At 35.8% G+C, this 15,691-nt stretch overlaps 1 protein-coding gene across 6 annotated transcripts in view; it reads left to right on the plus strand.

Moving 5' to 3' along the window:
• Positions 1-15,691, plus strand: part of FAM13A (family with sequence similarity 13 member A) — a 355,423-nt gene that overhangs the window by 264,029 nt on the left and 75,703 nt on the right. For all 6 annotated transcript variants that reach the window (XM_042984194.1, XM_042984193.1, XM_042984195.1 and 3 more), the window contains one exon: positions 887-928. In XM_042984194.1, the coding sequence (XP_042840128.1) occupies positions 887-928 (42 nt within the window). The remainder of the gene's footprint in view (positions 1-886; positions 929-15,691) is intronic.

Consider the following 15,691-nt stretch of genomic DNA (forward strand, 5'->3'; position numbering starts at 1 on the left):
ATTTTAGAGCTTCTTTTTAATTTTAACAGTTTCTATTTCTACTTTTATCTGTTTAATTCATGCACATAATTAATAGAGGTAGATACTTAGTCATATATTGAGGGGAGTGGCTGCTTAAAAGCAGATTTCATGAATGCATAATCAAAAAGGTTCAAAGATCACTCCAGCAGACACTAAGGGAGAGAGACTGACTCATTCTTTGCCTTGAAGTCATTTATCAGAAGAAAAACACATATTAAAGGGAAAACTATTGTATATATTTTACATTTTTAAAAATACCTTTGCATTAAGTTTTATATTGCTTCTATGTTGTTTGAATAATGTCAACTATTTCTATAATTTCATCTATGTCCTTACGTGTTATCCATACTCATTAATACTTAAAGTAACTGTCAAAAACAAAGTTCAAGAGTGTTGTTTACTGATGTGCCTCTCATTGCTAGGGCATCATTCCTGAAGTGGCTCACATTTAACAGGGATATTTTGTTGGCTGCTTCTTACTTTCATCATTGTGGTAATGAGCTATAATTAACTTTATTGAGGTAATTGAGTATGTATGCAATCATTTTAAGAGTTTATGTATAATATAGAGAACTTGGATTGGGCTTGTAGAAATAAGGTAGTAAAAAGCTTCCTCTTGAAAGTGTGATGTGAATTACTTTTGCCTTAGGCTAATCTTGAAAGAAACCTCTCTTGATGGTCTCCCATGAAGAAGTAATTGACCTTGGCTAGGTCCAAGGTAGAGTATGTTTTATTAACCTTGCTCCTTTGTGAGATTAGCTCTAATGTGTCAAAATAAAATTTCTGACAGGCAGAACAGAATTTTAGTAAAATTGACATGTTAAAATATTAACAGAAATTAATTCAGAATTTATTTTCCTTTTAGTTCGCAGGAGGATGAAAGACCTATGTCACCTTTCTATTTGAGGTATTTATTTTATTTTTGTTGTTCTGTTACAGGGAATGGAGGAGGGGTGAGGTTCCTTTGAGTTTATTTGCCCATTTTAATGCTTTTCAATAGAATGTTCTACACTATGGCCAAACTAAGCTTATTAGAACTCTTCATCATATTGTTCATGCTGTGTTTTTCTTCTCTTTGGTTTAAGAAATCTTAAATTAACACAGCTGAAAAGATTAAGATATTTTGTTTTAAATCCAGAAATGCCAAGGTAGTCATTTTAATTTCAGAAACCTCCTGATGATTAGGCCATTACCTGTGTCTTAAAAATTTCTATTCTATACATATATGCAGATGGGGGAGGGGTGTGAGCACAAGGCTCATTGGCTGAAAAAAGTCTTCGGCTATGTTAAGTGTGAAAGTAAGTATTCAGTGAGTTGATGAAATTTAGGGCTATTTGCTAAAGCTTACAGAGGCAGAATAACAGCTATTACAACAGGTAAATTTACAGAATTCAAAGTAGATGTTAACTCTTTCCTCAGTTGTGAAATCTACTTTTTTAAAAGAAATGTCAGGATGTGTGATAAAGAGTTTATTTTTTAATCTGATTTGTTGTAATAGCCCCAGAGTTAGATTTAGACTTTAATTCAACCAACAATAGTTCAGAAATGTGTCATAGGACTTCAGTCTTAGCCAAGTGATTGCTTTTTAGTACTGTTTTGTCCTTCAGCAACTTGAAACATATTGCATAATCACTTTGTGGCAAAAGAGAGAACATTTGAGGTTTTAGTTTGAGACAACATGGTGGTCCGTTTGATTCACTCTGGTTTCCTGCCAATCAAATCAGCATATTCTACTTCATAGGCTACCTCAACTATACAATTACCTTAAACACATGAGGAAGTTGTTGCCCAGTACGTGGTCACTCTGGTATTCATTATGTAAATATGCACAGTAATATCAAACAAATGATTATCATATATTAATGGAAATTAAATTTTACACAATACAAAAGACAAAGCACTAGATCATGCCAACTAATGAGAACTGTTCTCAGAATGTCTTATTTTTATTCCTCTGGGCAACATCAATCTATGTGTTACATAGTATTGAATTTTATTTTTTTTAACCATTTTAAAAAGCAGATGGAAATTATAAGTCTTAAGTCCTTAAAGAGACATAACCATGTCTTCTAGCGTGATAATTTTTAAAAATTATTTAGACTATTTAGTCTTGAAAAAGAAATTCTATACTTGCAAAATGAAAGTAAAAGAATGTAAAGAAAATGTATTTACCACAACTCTTGGTTGAGGCTATTTGACCTTTCAATGTTAAATGTCATAAAAACTAAAATATTATAGAAGTAGGAAAAAAGAATGAATGTGCACGCTAGCCCACATTACAGGAGAGCTAAAGTTGCAGAAGAAGGAAGTTATGAGCAGACGCTCTTTTGAAAATTTAACGAAGTGGAGCTGTACCACAAATGAAATAATAATTATTATTTGGCCTGAAATTCCAATCTCAAATGTAGTTTATTTTTCTGAATAACATTATATGATAGTCTTAGAAATTATTTAAGAACTAGGTTCATACAAGTTAATTTAACTTTTTTTATTATCTACTTGACATGAAGTAGGGAGAATCTATTAGTAACACATGAACCTGTTTAGAGGGAGTTTTTTTGGTTTTGTTTTCAAATTATTTGCATGGCTGGTTTGAGATTAACTTTTCTTGGGTTACTCTAGCATACAGAATTCAAGTGGAAGACAGAAAACATGATTGTTAACTATGATTACAGCTCTTCCAGATTTTTGAACTAGAAGCATAACATGTCCACTGCTAATTTAATTTATAAATTAGTGCACTTTTTTGACACTACCTTTAGTAAGAACAAATGAATGCTTAAATGTTTTAAATATATTAAAACTTCTGTAGCTTCTTTGTCTCCCTTTCCCTCCTACTTTATTAAGATTTCATTCCTACAGTGCTCAGAAAGGGGAGTTAACTGTAAGACTTAGGAATTTCGTAATGATTTGTCACCATGATGAAAAACTAAATTGGCTCTTTAAAATCCCAAAATTATATTTACTGTGCCTTTGAAAAGTAAAAAGTGACTGGTAGTTGCAAAATGATATCTTCCCTGACTAGGAATGTTGAATATTGTGTGCTGTATATTATATTTTGACATTGTTAACTGGTTGTTGTTGTTGTTGTTGTTGTTTTTGAGGAGGGGGTAGAGACAGAGAGGAAAGGTCCAAACAAGAGATGAGCACATCAGCTGAGATGGGCACTCAGCAGAAGTAAATCCAGCCACAGGCAGCCAGCCAGAGGGACAGGAATGAAATAGCGGGTCAGTGGCAGGAGATCCAGTTGGTGGTTTATTCTGTAAGGTCCAGCATGAGGTAGAATGGCAAAACTCAGTGGCTGTAGGTCTGGGAGTGGGCAGTTTTTAGGAAGACTGGATCAAAACAGAAGATAAAGGCAATGCAGGGCTCCAGTTTCAGAGGAAGGAAAATAGATGATCCATAAAGAAACTCAGGTGCAGGATATCAGACAAACATCCAGCTATTGGAGTGGAGACCCGGTACGTTATGTATAATGCAGACAGAATCTGTATCTGAGGCAGAGGATAGATAGAGCTGGAGAGCATGCAGAGGACATGCAGTCCACTCATGGAGGTTCTAGGACCTTTCTGTGGCTGGGGGAAGAAGGAAGGTGGGATGCAGGAACTGGGAACCAGAGAGGCCATTTCAGTCATGACCTTGCTCCATTTTTCATCTTGTAGAATTTCAGTTTCTGTGATTACAGTTCTCTATTGTAAACACTCATGGCTGAACCATATGTTAGTCTACCATACATTTCATTTATCCTCAGCTTTTTCTCTTGTAAGGTAGGACTGTTATAAATAGACATGCATTCATATAATCTCATTCTAGATTAAATATCTTCTCAGACAAGAACTTTGTCTTCTGAAATTTCAGCACTTCTTCAGCACCTAACCTAACCCACCAGAACCATTCGTCCTATTTTACTTTATTTAATTTAATTTTATTTTATTTATTTATTTATTTATTTATTTTTATTTTATTTTATTTATTTATTTATTTTTTTTTTTTTTTTTGCAAAGGAAAGAAAGAGTGGCTACAAATCTGACTTGCTGCCATTTCATGGGCAGGATTACTGCAGATACAGTAGCTCAAACAGTAGGTGTCATTGTTCCCCAGATGCTCATTAGAGATCACCCACCCTGTTGAAGTGATTAAGGAAATGAAAGGGAAGAATGGGTTATGCCAAACCCTTAGCAAGATTGCTACAAAATAAACAAGAACCTGCAGACTTCAGGTGAAGAACATTCTTGGCAAGGATGTCTATACCCTGGCCTCTCATAGTCTCAGCTAGACTCCCAGAAAGGTGCCCCTACCTCGATTGCTCAGATTAGCAACTTGCCGTAGGTGTTGTGTGCCACATCCATCCTGTTATTGTCTGAATTCTTTTCCCTGTCATCCAGTCAGATCTGGCTAGAATCTGTTGCTAATTCTAGTTTTATTTGTCTGGGTCTTCAGTATCCGCAAACTCAGATTTTGATTTCTGTGTTTATTTTCACTGGGATTAAGGCTTTTCATCTCTACTCTCCATTCCTCCTCATCTCTGTCCACTCCCACCTCACCTATACTATCTTCACATTCTTTATGGCCAGGTTCAGATCTTGTCCTGATCCCATCCCATCCTATCCCATTCCATCCGACTTCTACTCTTGAATTCCTTCTTTACAAATTCCTGGATTATATATATATAGTTTGTATACGTAGATGATACATACAGCCAGTATACAAAGCGCATCTCTGCCCATACTTTATCAAAATCCTAAATGTGCTTCAGGGGCTACATACCTGTAACCAGTCTTTCACTGGTCACCTGACCTCTGAATGGTGGCTCCTTGCTCACCTAACATCTGCCTCTTAGCAACTGCACTAATCTTCCTCTGCTTTTTCTTTCTCATTTTGTGCTCCATTGAAACTCTAAAATTGACAGTCTTTATCAATCTCAGCCCAAGTTTTAATACTCAAGGTGCAAATTGAAGTTAAATTCCTATTTTAGCAGGTTTGGAATTGCTTAGGGTCAATTTCAGTATTCACATGTTTTTTTAATTTTCCTGAATTAGGAATATCAAATAGATTTATTTCTAAGTTACCTATTTGGAATACAGACTTATTCTTGAGTATTTTAGTATTTTCATTCCTTGAAACTAGGGATCATTAATTTATGAAAATCTTTTAACTGTAGAGTTTACATTGAAGAAATATTTAGCTTTGGGTAAATTCAGATTAAAACATAACCCGACAGGGGCGCCTGGGTGGTACAGTCAGTTGAGTGTCCGACTCTTGATCTCAGCTCAGGTCATGATCTCACAGTTTGCAGATTTGAGCCCTGTGTCAGGCTCTGTACTGATGGTGTGGATTCTGTCTTTCCTTTCTGCCCCTACCCCGCTTGTGCACATGCTCTCTCTCTCTTTCTCTCTTTCTCAAAAAATAAACAAATTTTAAAAATTAAAACAAAACAAAACAAAACAAAAACATTACCTGACATTAGATGGGATCTGAAAACTGTATCATGCCACTCCTGTCCTGCTATGTAGAAAAGTTTTTAAATAGCTCTTTGTGGATTACCTTTCAAACAACTTGTGCTGAAATTGTAGATTTATGACTTTTTGGTCATACTTTATTACATTTTAATAGTTTATTTTTCTTCTCAAGCATATTGTATGTTTTCTAAATTACCATTTTGAGGGAAAAATTCTCATTTTTAGATGGGATAGTTTAAAGAAGTAATGTATCAGTCATTCTATTTGTTGTTGACTACCAAATACAGCAAACAAGCAGGCTGTTTATTTGATTAGCTACTTGATTTTTCCCAGATAATAAGGTCAACTAGACATTTGGGTATCTTTGAACACAAATAAGTATATATTAAAAATATTTGTTTCCATTGTCCTTTTTAACTCGGTGTTTCTAAACTGAGGAAGCATATTATCTCTGCCTGTACAGTTCTTTTGTGGGGGGAGGGTAAATATAAATAACATTAACTGTATCATTTTAACCATTTTAATTTTTTTAATTGTGGCAAAATACACATAGCATAGAATTTGACATCTTAACCATTTCTAAGTGCATTTCCACTAATAGTGCACAAGTCCCATTTCTCCATGTTTTTCCTAACACTTATTATTTTCTGTTTTTTGACAATACCATCATTATGATACAAAGTATGTAGAGCTCTTTAAAGATGCTGGCATCTCACTAGCCAAGATTCTGACCTTCGAGCGGTGGTGGGTGTCCATATTTTCAATGTGTCATGGGATAGTCTTTTCAGTAACTAGTGCTGAGAAAACTGGATATCCACATGCAAAAGCATGGAGTTGGCCGCTCACCTAATATCTCATATACAAGAATTAACTCAAAATGGATCAAACGTCTAAATGTAAGAGCTAAATCTGTAAGTACTCTCAGAAGAAAACATCAGGCAAAAGCTACCCAGTCCTGAATTTGGCAGTGATTCCTTAGATATGACACCAAAAGCACAGGAAAGAAACGAAAGGGTAGACAAATTGGACTTCATGAAAGTTTTTAAATCTTGTGCATCAAACAACAACAACAAAGACACTCCCAACAGAAATTAAAAGGAGAATGGGGGAAATATTTGCAAATCATTTATCTCATAAGGGATTAATATCCAGAATATATGGAGAATTCCAAAAAATCAACAACAACAAAATGATTTTTAAAATGAGCGAAGAACTTGAATAGAAATTTCTCCAAAGAGGTTATACAAATAACAAATAAGCACACAAAAAGATGCTGAACATCACTAACCATCAGGGAAATGCAAATCAAAACTCTAATATCACCTCAGACCTATTAGGATGACTGCTATGAAGAAAAGAAAATAACAAGTGTGGTCAAAGATGAAGAGAAATTGAAAGCAGGTCACAGGGTCCCAAAGAAATATTTGTACACCCATGTTCATGGCAACATTATTTGTAATAGCCAAAAAGGCAGTAGCAATCCAAGTGTCCCTCAGTGGATAAATGGATAAACAAAACTCAGTGTATACACATGGTGGAGTCTTATTCAACCTTTAAAAAAAGAAGGAACTTCTGATACATGCACAACACAGATGAACCTTGAGGACATTTTTGCTAAGTGAAATAAGTTAGTCACAAAAAGACATCTGTATGATTCTACTTACATGAAGTACCTAATGTAATCAGATTCATAGAGACACAAAGAATGGTGGTTGCCAGGGGCTGGGAGGATGGGGAGAATCAGGAGTTACTGTTTAATAGGTACAGAGCTTCAGTTTTACAAGATAAAAAGTTTCTGGAGATGAATGGAATGAATTCACAACAATGTGAATATACTCAGTGCCACTGAATTGTACACTAAGAAATGGTTAAGATAATAGATTTTATGTGTGTTTTACTACAACAAAAAATTTGAGGGAAAAATGTGTCACATAAGAGATATACCCCTAGCTAGAAAACACTAAACCAGACCACTAGTATAATTATTTTATACTGAAGAATGATTATAAACTTAACTAATGTGTATCATATAGTTCTTTAGGTATTCAATATTAAGTTCTTGGTTTCTGAGCTAGTCATATTTTTTACTTAGTATGAGACTAGTATAGATTCTGGGTTTAATTCTATCAGTGTTAATTAAAATATTAAGCTTCTTATTTAGGCTATACTGATAAATTATATGAATTTTTATATTTTGTATTCTTACATCTTTCCTCAGCATGAGAAGGCAAAGGAAAAGTTTACTCACAGGAAATGACATCCTTAGAGCCATTCTGTCTAGACCTCTTGCTGCTCTATTCTTCAGTCTTTCTGCCTTCCTTAGACTTCTGTTTATAAGAACTTCAGATTTAGGGGCACCTGGGTGGCTCAGTCGCTTGAGTGTCCAACTCTTGATTTCAGCTCATGATCTCACGGTTTGTGAGTTTGAGCCCTGCATTGGGCTCTGTGCTGACAGTGCAGAGCCTGCTTGGGATTCTCTCTCTCCCTCTCTCTCTGCTCCTCCCTCTGTCTCTTAAATTTATTTTTTTTTTAAAAAAAAGAACTTCAGGGGCACCTGGGTGGCTCAGTCAGTTGGGCATCCAACTTTGGCTCAGGTCATGATCTTGCAGTCTGTGAGTTCGAGCCCCACGTTGGGCTCTGTACTGACAGCTCAGGGCCTCTGGGTGGCTCAGTTGGTTAAGCGTCAGACTTCAGTTCAGATCATGATCTCGGTTCTTGGGTTTGAGCCCCGTGTTGGGCTCTGTGCTGACAGCTCAGAGCCTGGAGCCTGCTTCCGTTTCTGTGTCTCCATCTCTTTCTGCCTCTCCCCCACTCATGCTCTGTCTGTCTCTCTCCCTGTCTCAAAAATAAACAAACATTAAAAATAAATAAATTTTAAAAAGAACTTCAGATTTGAATTTAATTTAAACTTTTAATTTAAACAAATAGAAGATTAGCTCTACCTAATAGAAGTACTTCCAGATTCCCATTTAAATTGTAATGATGATATTAAAGACAAAAACTAGAGATCGCTTTATAACAATGATAAAGAAAACCATATATCAAAGATCACATCAGTGGGATGGACTGAGAAACTTATTATTACTTTACAGACTTCACGCTCCACTATCTAAACAATACAAATGGTCACAAAGAGAGAAGGAAGGGGAAAAAAAAAATTAGTTGACTTCTTTCCTTTGTCTACTACTGACCAGAAAAACAAGTGACATTCCCCCTACTGAACAGAAAGTTATTCTCTGAACCATTCAGAGCTGAGTTGCATATTCTTTTTCACTTCTCTGCCCCCATTAGTTTTTTTATGTCAGTATCTCTTCAAAGATAGAATGTCTAGTATACAAAACAATGGAAAGGAGAGGGGGTCCTCCTGAGATAGTCACTTAAAGCATTTGAGAAGAGGATAAAGGCAGGAAGATTATTAGACATAATGCCTGTTTTGAAGAGTACACTGCACAAAGTACAAATTTATTCTTGATTCTCCAGCTTAGAAAATTGGACCAAATAGCAAGTGTACCTATCTAAGCGTTATAGATTATTCTAGTGCAGACTCATATGGTGGCTCTCCAAATCTAAATTCATGAGCTGGCATCTACCCACAGCCAAGGGACAATGAAATAAAGAATGATCTACCACCCAAGTTGTTGGTAATAGCTGTGCCTGGATTGATTGATTCCTTCAGAACCACAAAACATGAAGAACTATTTGGGGCCTATAAAGAAAAATTACAAACTAAGAGAAAGGATGACTTGCTCTGAGGACTCCATGTAAAAACAGATTGCAGAGAATTGCGTTTTATACGATTCAGAGGAAAACTTGAAAGTAATATTACTAATCTTCTCAAAAATATGCTCAAGGACATGACTAACCCTCTGTGAAATGTAAGTAGGAATCTGTAAGGGGAAAATTGGTTTACAATTGTAAGGCTAGGGACACAGAAGAATAACTGAAATGAGGAGAAGGGAGCCTAGGAATGTATTAGCAGAGATTTCAAAAACTATGTGGGAAACAATAGAGAGCAGAAATTATTAAAAATAAGTCAAGCACAAGGGTGCCTCAGTGGCTCAGCAGTTGAATGTCTGATGCTTGATTTCGGCTCAGGTCATGATCCCAGAGTCATGGGAATGAGCCCTGTGTCAGGTTCTGAGCAGAGCATGAAACCTACTTAAGATTCTCTCTCTTTGCCCCTCTCCCTGGCTCACATTCTCTCTCTAAACTAAAAAAAATTAATTAATTAATTAAAAAATAAAACATAAAAAATCAAGTATGTGATGAGAAAGAAACTTGAAAAGCTCTTCCAAAATGGAAAGGAAAAAGATAAGAAAAACTGGGAGAAATAATGCTAGATATGAAGGTTAGAGATTGGAAAGCCAACCTAAAAATTATGATTCTAAGAAAACAAACATACTAATAGAAATAAAAGTAGAAATCAAAGGTTATGCCCATCTAATTGAGAGGTGAATTACAAAGTAGTAGAAACTTGATAACTATCATTGATGGAGGGGCAAAGAAAGTAATAACATTCTGAATTTCTTGTCTTTCATAGAAGGTAGAGTTTCCTTTTTTTCTTTTCTTTTTTTTTTTTAATTGAAGTGGGAGTTTTGTTTGGGGGAGGTGTTTTAGTTTTAATAATCAGAGATAAATAATAATTAGGGATGTATGGGTATGAGAAAAACCACTATTGGAAATCTCTATAAGATTTCTATAATCCAAATACCCCCAGAAGATAAGAGCAAAGACAGAAATCAAAGGAAAAGGAAGTTCCCAAATTAGAAAACATAAAGTAAAAACACAAAACTAGAATAATACATCAACTATAACAACAAATGTAAATGATCAAATTCTTTGATAAAAGCTAAAATTGTAGGGTGCCTGGGTGGCTCAGTTGGTTAGGCATCTGACTCTTGATCAGCTCAGGTCTTCATCTCTGGGTCATGAGTTCAAGCCCCACACTGGGCTTCATGCTGGGCATGAAGGCTACTTCATAAAAGTAGCTTGTTCATAAAAACAAGCAAGCAAACAAAATGACTAAGCACGTAAAGGTTATATATTAGCATGTGTAAAATAGCACAGCAATAAATGAAAGAAATTTAAACTCAAGGATAAACAGGCAAATAAATTTGAAGTATAGAACTTATACATAAAACTGTTTGTCTATAACAAACTTTATCAAGTACATAGCACACAGTATAGCATAGTATCTGATATAATTAATGAGATTTAAAATAAATGAGCATTGCAGAGGTGCCTGGGTGCTCAGTCTGTTGGGCATCGACTTGATTTTAGTGCAGGTCATGATCTCATGGTCATGGGATCGAGCCCCACATCGGGCTGAGCATGGAGCCTCCCTGGTATTCTCTCCCTCCCTCTCTGTCCCTCCCCTATTCGTGCTCTCTCTCTGTCCCTCCCTCAATCGTGCTCTCTCTCTTTCTCTCAAAATAAATAAACTTAAAAAATAAAATGAGCATTACATACTAAACTTTGCACCATACAAGTAGGGCTCAAACATTCCTGCTACTTTCTAAAGAATTATTCAGCTGTATCTGAAAGTTCTCAAAAAGTGGAAATTTTAACAGTCATGTTTTCTAACCACAGTGTAATTAATACCAAAAAATTCCCAATCAACTAATGAAAACTCTCCTAAAGGGAGGAAAAAAATTCAAAGACAAAATAAAAACTAGTATAGACTATTGATAAGAAAAAGGAGGAAAGTACGTATGAAAACTTGTGAGTTCTAAGCTCTTTTAGAAAAAAAAATTTTTATGTTTATTTTTGAGAGAGAGAGCACAAGCAGGAGAGGGCAGAGAGAGAGGGAGACAGAATCTGAAGCAGGCTCCAGACTCTGAGCTGTCAGCACAGAGCCTGATGTGGGCTTGAACCCACGAACTGCAGGATCATGACCTAAGCCAAAGTCTGACACTGAACTGACAGAAACCCCTCTAAGCTCTTTTTTAAAAGGTGACTTCATCTTCTTAAGATTAAAAATAAATGAGCCATACAATCAGAATAAGAAACCATATAAAGGAAGAAAAGCAACCTCTTAGAAATTTAAAAGGTTTTAATAATAATAAAAGAAACGGAGAAAAGAGCAGAACTGATGTTTGAATCTAGGAACTGGTTCTTTAGGAATAAAAATGAAAATTTTAAAAGAGAAAAACCTCTCTGGGGCACATGGGTGGCTCAGTTGGTTAAGTGCAACTTCAGCTCAGGTCATGATCTCACAGCTTGTGAGTTCAAGCCCTGCATGGGGCTCTGTGTTGACAGGTCAGAGCTTGGAGCCTGCTTCGGATTCTGTCTCCCTCTCTCTCTCTGCCCCTCCCCCGCTCGCGCACGCGCACGTGCGCGCTCTCTCTCTCGCTCTCTCTCTCTCTTAAAAATAAATAAACGTTGAAAGATATTAAAAATAGAGAAAAGCCTCTAATAAACTTGAGAAAAAATGGAACAATCCTAATAATCCAAATTGAAATGTGCAGTCAAGGTATGTAGTAGTTTTTAAAAGATCAGAGACTACTTGCAATTTCATACTAGTAAACCTGAAAATATAGAAATAAAAAATAAATTTTGAGAAGAAGGGGCTCCTGGGTGCCTTTTTAGGTTAAATGTCTAACTCTTGATTTCAGCTCAGGTCATGATCTCAGGGTTGTGAGCCCAAGTCAGGGCTCTGCACTGAGGATGGAGCCTGCTTAAGATTCTCTCTCCCTCTCCGTCTCCCATGCTCTCTCATTCATGTGTGTTCTCTTGCTCTCTCTCTCTCTCTCTCTCTCAAAAAAAAAAAAAAAAAATTGAAGAAAATTCCATTTGGATCCAAAGATCAAGTAATCTGTTCTAATTCTAAGAAAATAACTAAATGTATAGCCAAAGATGTATATGAATAGCATTATTTGAGAATAAGGATTATGTCTGTATTAAGGACACACTCTGAAGCCAGATTAAATGAGAGAGAATCAGAGCTGTGTAAACTTATCTGTAAAGGAGTATACATAGTGAACTATCCATTTCATTCATAATTTTGCTTTATAAAGGCCCTGGTCAAAAAACTAAAACTGAATTTCTTTTTATGCAAAAACATGCTAAATATGTAAAACTAAAGACTCCAATAATTAGGGCCTGAACAGAAAAGTGAGTATTTCAGTATTTTGATGGACTCTCTTTAATTTGTTAGAAATTACTTAATAGATTATGAAAATACAGGAATGAAGAATAATTTTTTTTCTTCAAATCAATCCTAATATTTAAGGGACTAGGAAGTGTAATGTTTGATAAACATACTTGATAAACATACTTGATAAACATACTTGATAAAGTATGAGGATAAATATTTTCCTCCTACTGACTCATATCCATGTAGTATGTTTTCAATTTATGTTCTAGTATTATATGCATAGTATATGATTTAAAACCAAAAAAGTGAGGCCTTTTAAATCCGAACTATCTGTAACACCACCACAAAACAGTGATACAATTTTTGTCAAAGTTGAGCACCTATAAATGCTCCATTAATTTCTACATATAATAATAGCTAAAATTTAAAGTGAATAAACACTGAAGATCAAGTGTATTTGTTTTATTGTATGACACTGTCCACTGAAGACAATGGTTAAAGCTTTAATTAGAAATCTGTTCTGCAATTGCAAGAAATAACATTAGATTCATCTTATAATGTTGACGCTGCATATCAATTGTTTTAGTATTTTAAAATAATACTAAAAATAGTGTATTCTCTTAAATAGACAAATTAGGAGCTTGATGCTATTTTGATTAGTTACATGATCTTCATGCTTAGGCTGAATTAAATATCACTTAATTGTCTTTTATATCCTTATTCATTAGGGGCACCTGGGTGGCTCAGTCAGTTAAGCGTCCAACTTCGGCTCAGATCATGATCTCACAGCTCGTGAGTTTGAACTCCACATCGGCTCTGTGCTGACAGCTCAGAGCCTGGAGCCTGCTTCAGATTTATATACCACAGAAAAGAAAACACACTGAAGTAAGAGAACATACAGAAAAAGAGAACACATGCTCTTTCAAGATGTCGGATTTTAGTAGAATTGAAACTTCATTCTTTTTATATGTAGATTTCTTTATTTCAGACCAAGAGCTCTAATTAGAAAATCACTTGTCAACAGGCATTCTGTGCATCTTATCACATGCAAATTTATAGACTAATATTGTTGAGCATATTCAGCTTCCAGAAATGTAGTTTGAGTTTTGTTAATAGAGATACGGACTAAATATATTTAAGTATGTCATAGAATATATTGCAGGGGCACCTGGGTGTCTCAGTTAGTTAAACATCTGACTTTGGCTCAGGTCATGATCTCACAGTTTGTGGGTTCGAGCCCCGCATCAGGCTCTGTGCTGACAGCTCGGAGCCTGGAGCCTGCTTCAGATTCTCTGTCTCCCTCTCTCTCTGTCCCTCTTCCTCTCGCTCACTCACTCTCTCTCTCTCAAAAATAAATAAACATTAAAAAAAATTTAGAATGTATTGCAGAGTAGGCTTAGAATCTATTTTAAATAACTATACCAATAGTGAATGCAGTTGCACTGTCGCTTACAGCAGGCTTGGGTAATGAAATTGTCCATAGTGCTGGAGTCTGCATATAAGCTTATTTCTTTCAGGTTTTTTTTTTTTTAATGTTTGTTTATTTTGAGAGAGAAAGCATGCCCATACATGGTGGGGAGGGGGCAGAGAGAGAATCCCAAGCAGGCTCTGTCTGTGGCTGTCAACGCAGAGCCCATAGGGGGACTCCATCTCACCAATGTGAGATCATGACCTGAGCCAAAATCAAGAGTCACATGCTTAACTGCCTGAACCACCCAGGTGCACCTCTTTCAGTTTTGAATACTTGTTTTATCAACATTATGATATGATCTCTTCCATATTCAAGTGTTTATATTGCATGGTAAGAAATTTTGTTAGCAAAGGGCTCTGAAAGAATTCATTATTCTTAGCTTTCTGCAGAGGATAAAAAACAAGCTACATGTGGCTTGAAGGAAATCTTTCACTTTAGCTTATTTGCTTATTGTTCTTTTATCAGTGTCTTAGAATTACCTTCATGAGTCAATTATAGCTATGGAAATATAACCCCTATTTCTGTCATTAAATATTCTTAGAAATCTTGTTAGTGGTGAATTATCCCACAGGAACTATAGAGGTGTTTGGATACCTCACCAAAGCCATATTGGTATTTAATAAACCATAACTATGACCAAAACTATCATAAAACATTATGCAGTTATAACCTTTTGTAATGATTTAAACTTTAGGGAAGTAAACTTTTAGAGCTAAAAGAAAACCACAGAGATCAGTAGCCAAGCCTTTCATTTTCTGTAGGAAGAAACCAATCCAAACAGCCAGGCTAACTGACAATGTATGATTTCAGCTCATTAACTGCAGAGCTGAGACCAGAACTTCCCTTTTTTGATTTCCAATGGAAAATATTCTCTTCTCAGAATACTTGCTTTACACAAATTCTGTTTTAAAAACATGAAAACATGGGCATGCTAAGTATACCAAAACTTCCAAAGGAATGTTGAAGAAACTAAATAATCATAAATTTGACCTAAGATCAATATATAAGCAAAATTGAATATGATTTAATTACTTGTTTTTGTTATTGATTTATTCATTTATTTTGCATTCTGAAAATGGCTCTTTAAGACTGATTTATGTTGGGGTGCCTGGGTGGCCTCAGTCAGTTGAACATCTGACTCTTTTTTTCAGCTGAAGTCATGATCTCATGGTTCGTAGGTTCGAGCCCCACATTGGGCTCTCTGCTGACAGCATGGAGCCTGCTTGGGATCTGTGTGTGTCTCTCTCTGCCCTTCCCCCACTTGTGCACACACTCTCTCTCAAAAATCAGTAAATAAACATTAAAAAGAAAAAAAGATTGATTTGGGGGCACCTGACTAGCTCATTTGGTCAAGAGGCCGACTTTGGCTCAGGTCATGATCTCGTGGCTCACGAGTTTGAGCCCTGCATCAGACTCTGTGTTAACAGCTCAGAGCCTGGAGCCTGCTTCAGATTCTGTGTTTCTCTCTCTCTCTCTCTCTCTCTCTCTCTCTCTCTCTGACCTTCCCCACTGGCACTCTGTCTCTGCCTCACAAAAATAAATAAACATTGAAAAATAAATAAATAAATTTTACAAGACTGATTTACATGGCTTAGGTTACAAGCTACGAGGGAAATTTTGACATGTTGCCTTTTATTCACTTAT

The sequence above is a fragment of the Panthera tigris genome, chromosome B1, assembly GCF_018350195.1.
Source record: "Panthera tigris isolate Pti1 chromosome B1, P.tigris_Pti1_mat1.1, whole genome shotgun sequence".
Classification (NCBI taxonomy): Eukaryota; Metazoa; Chordata; class Mammalia; order Carnivora; family Felidae; genus Panthera; species Panthera tigris.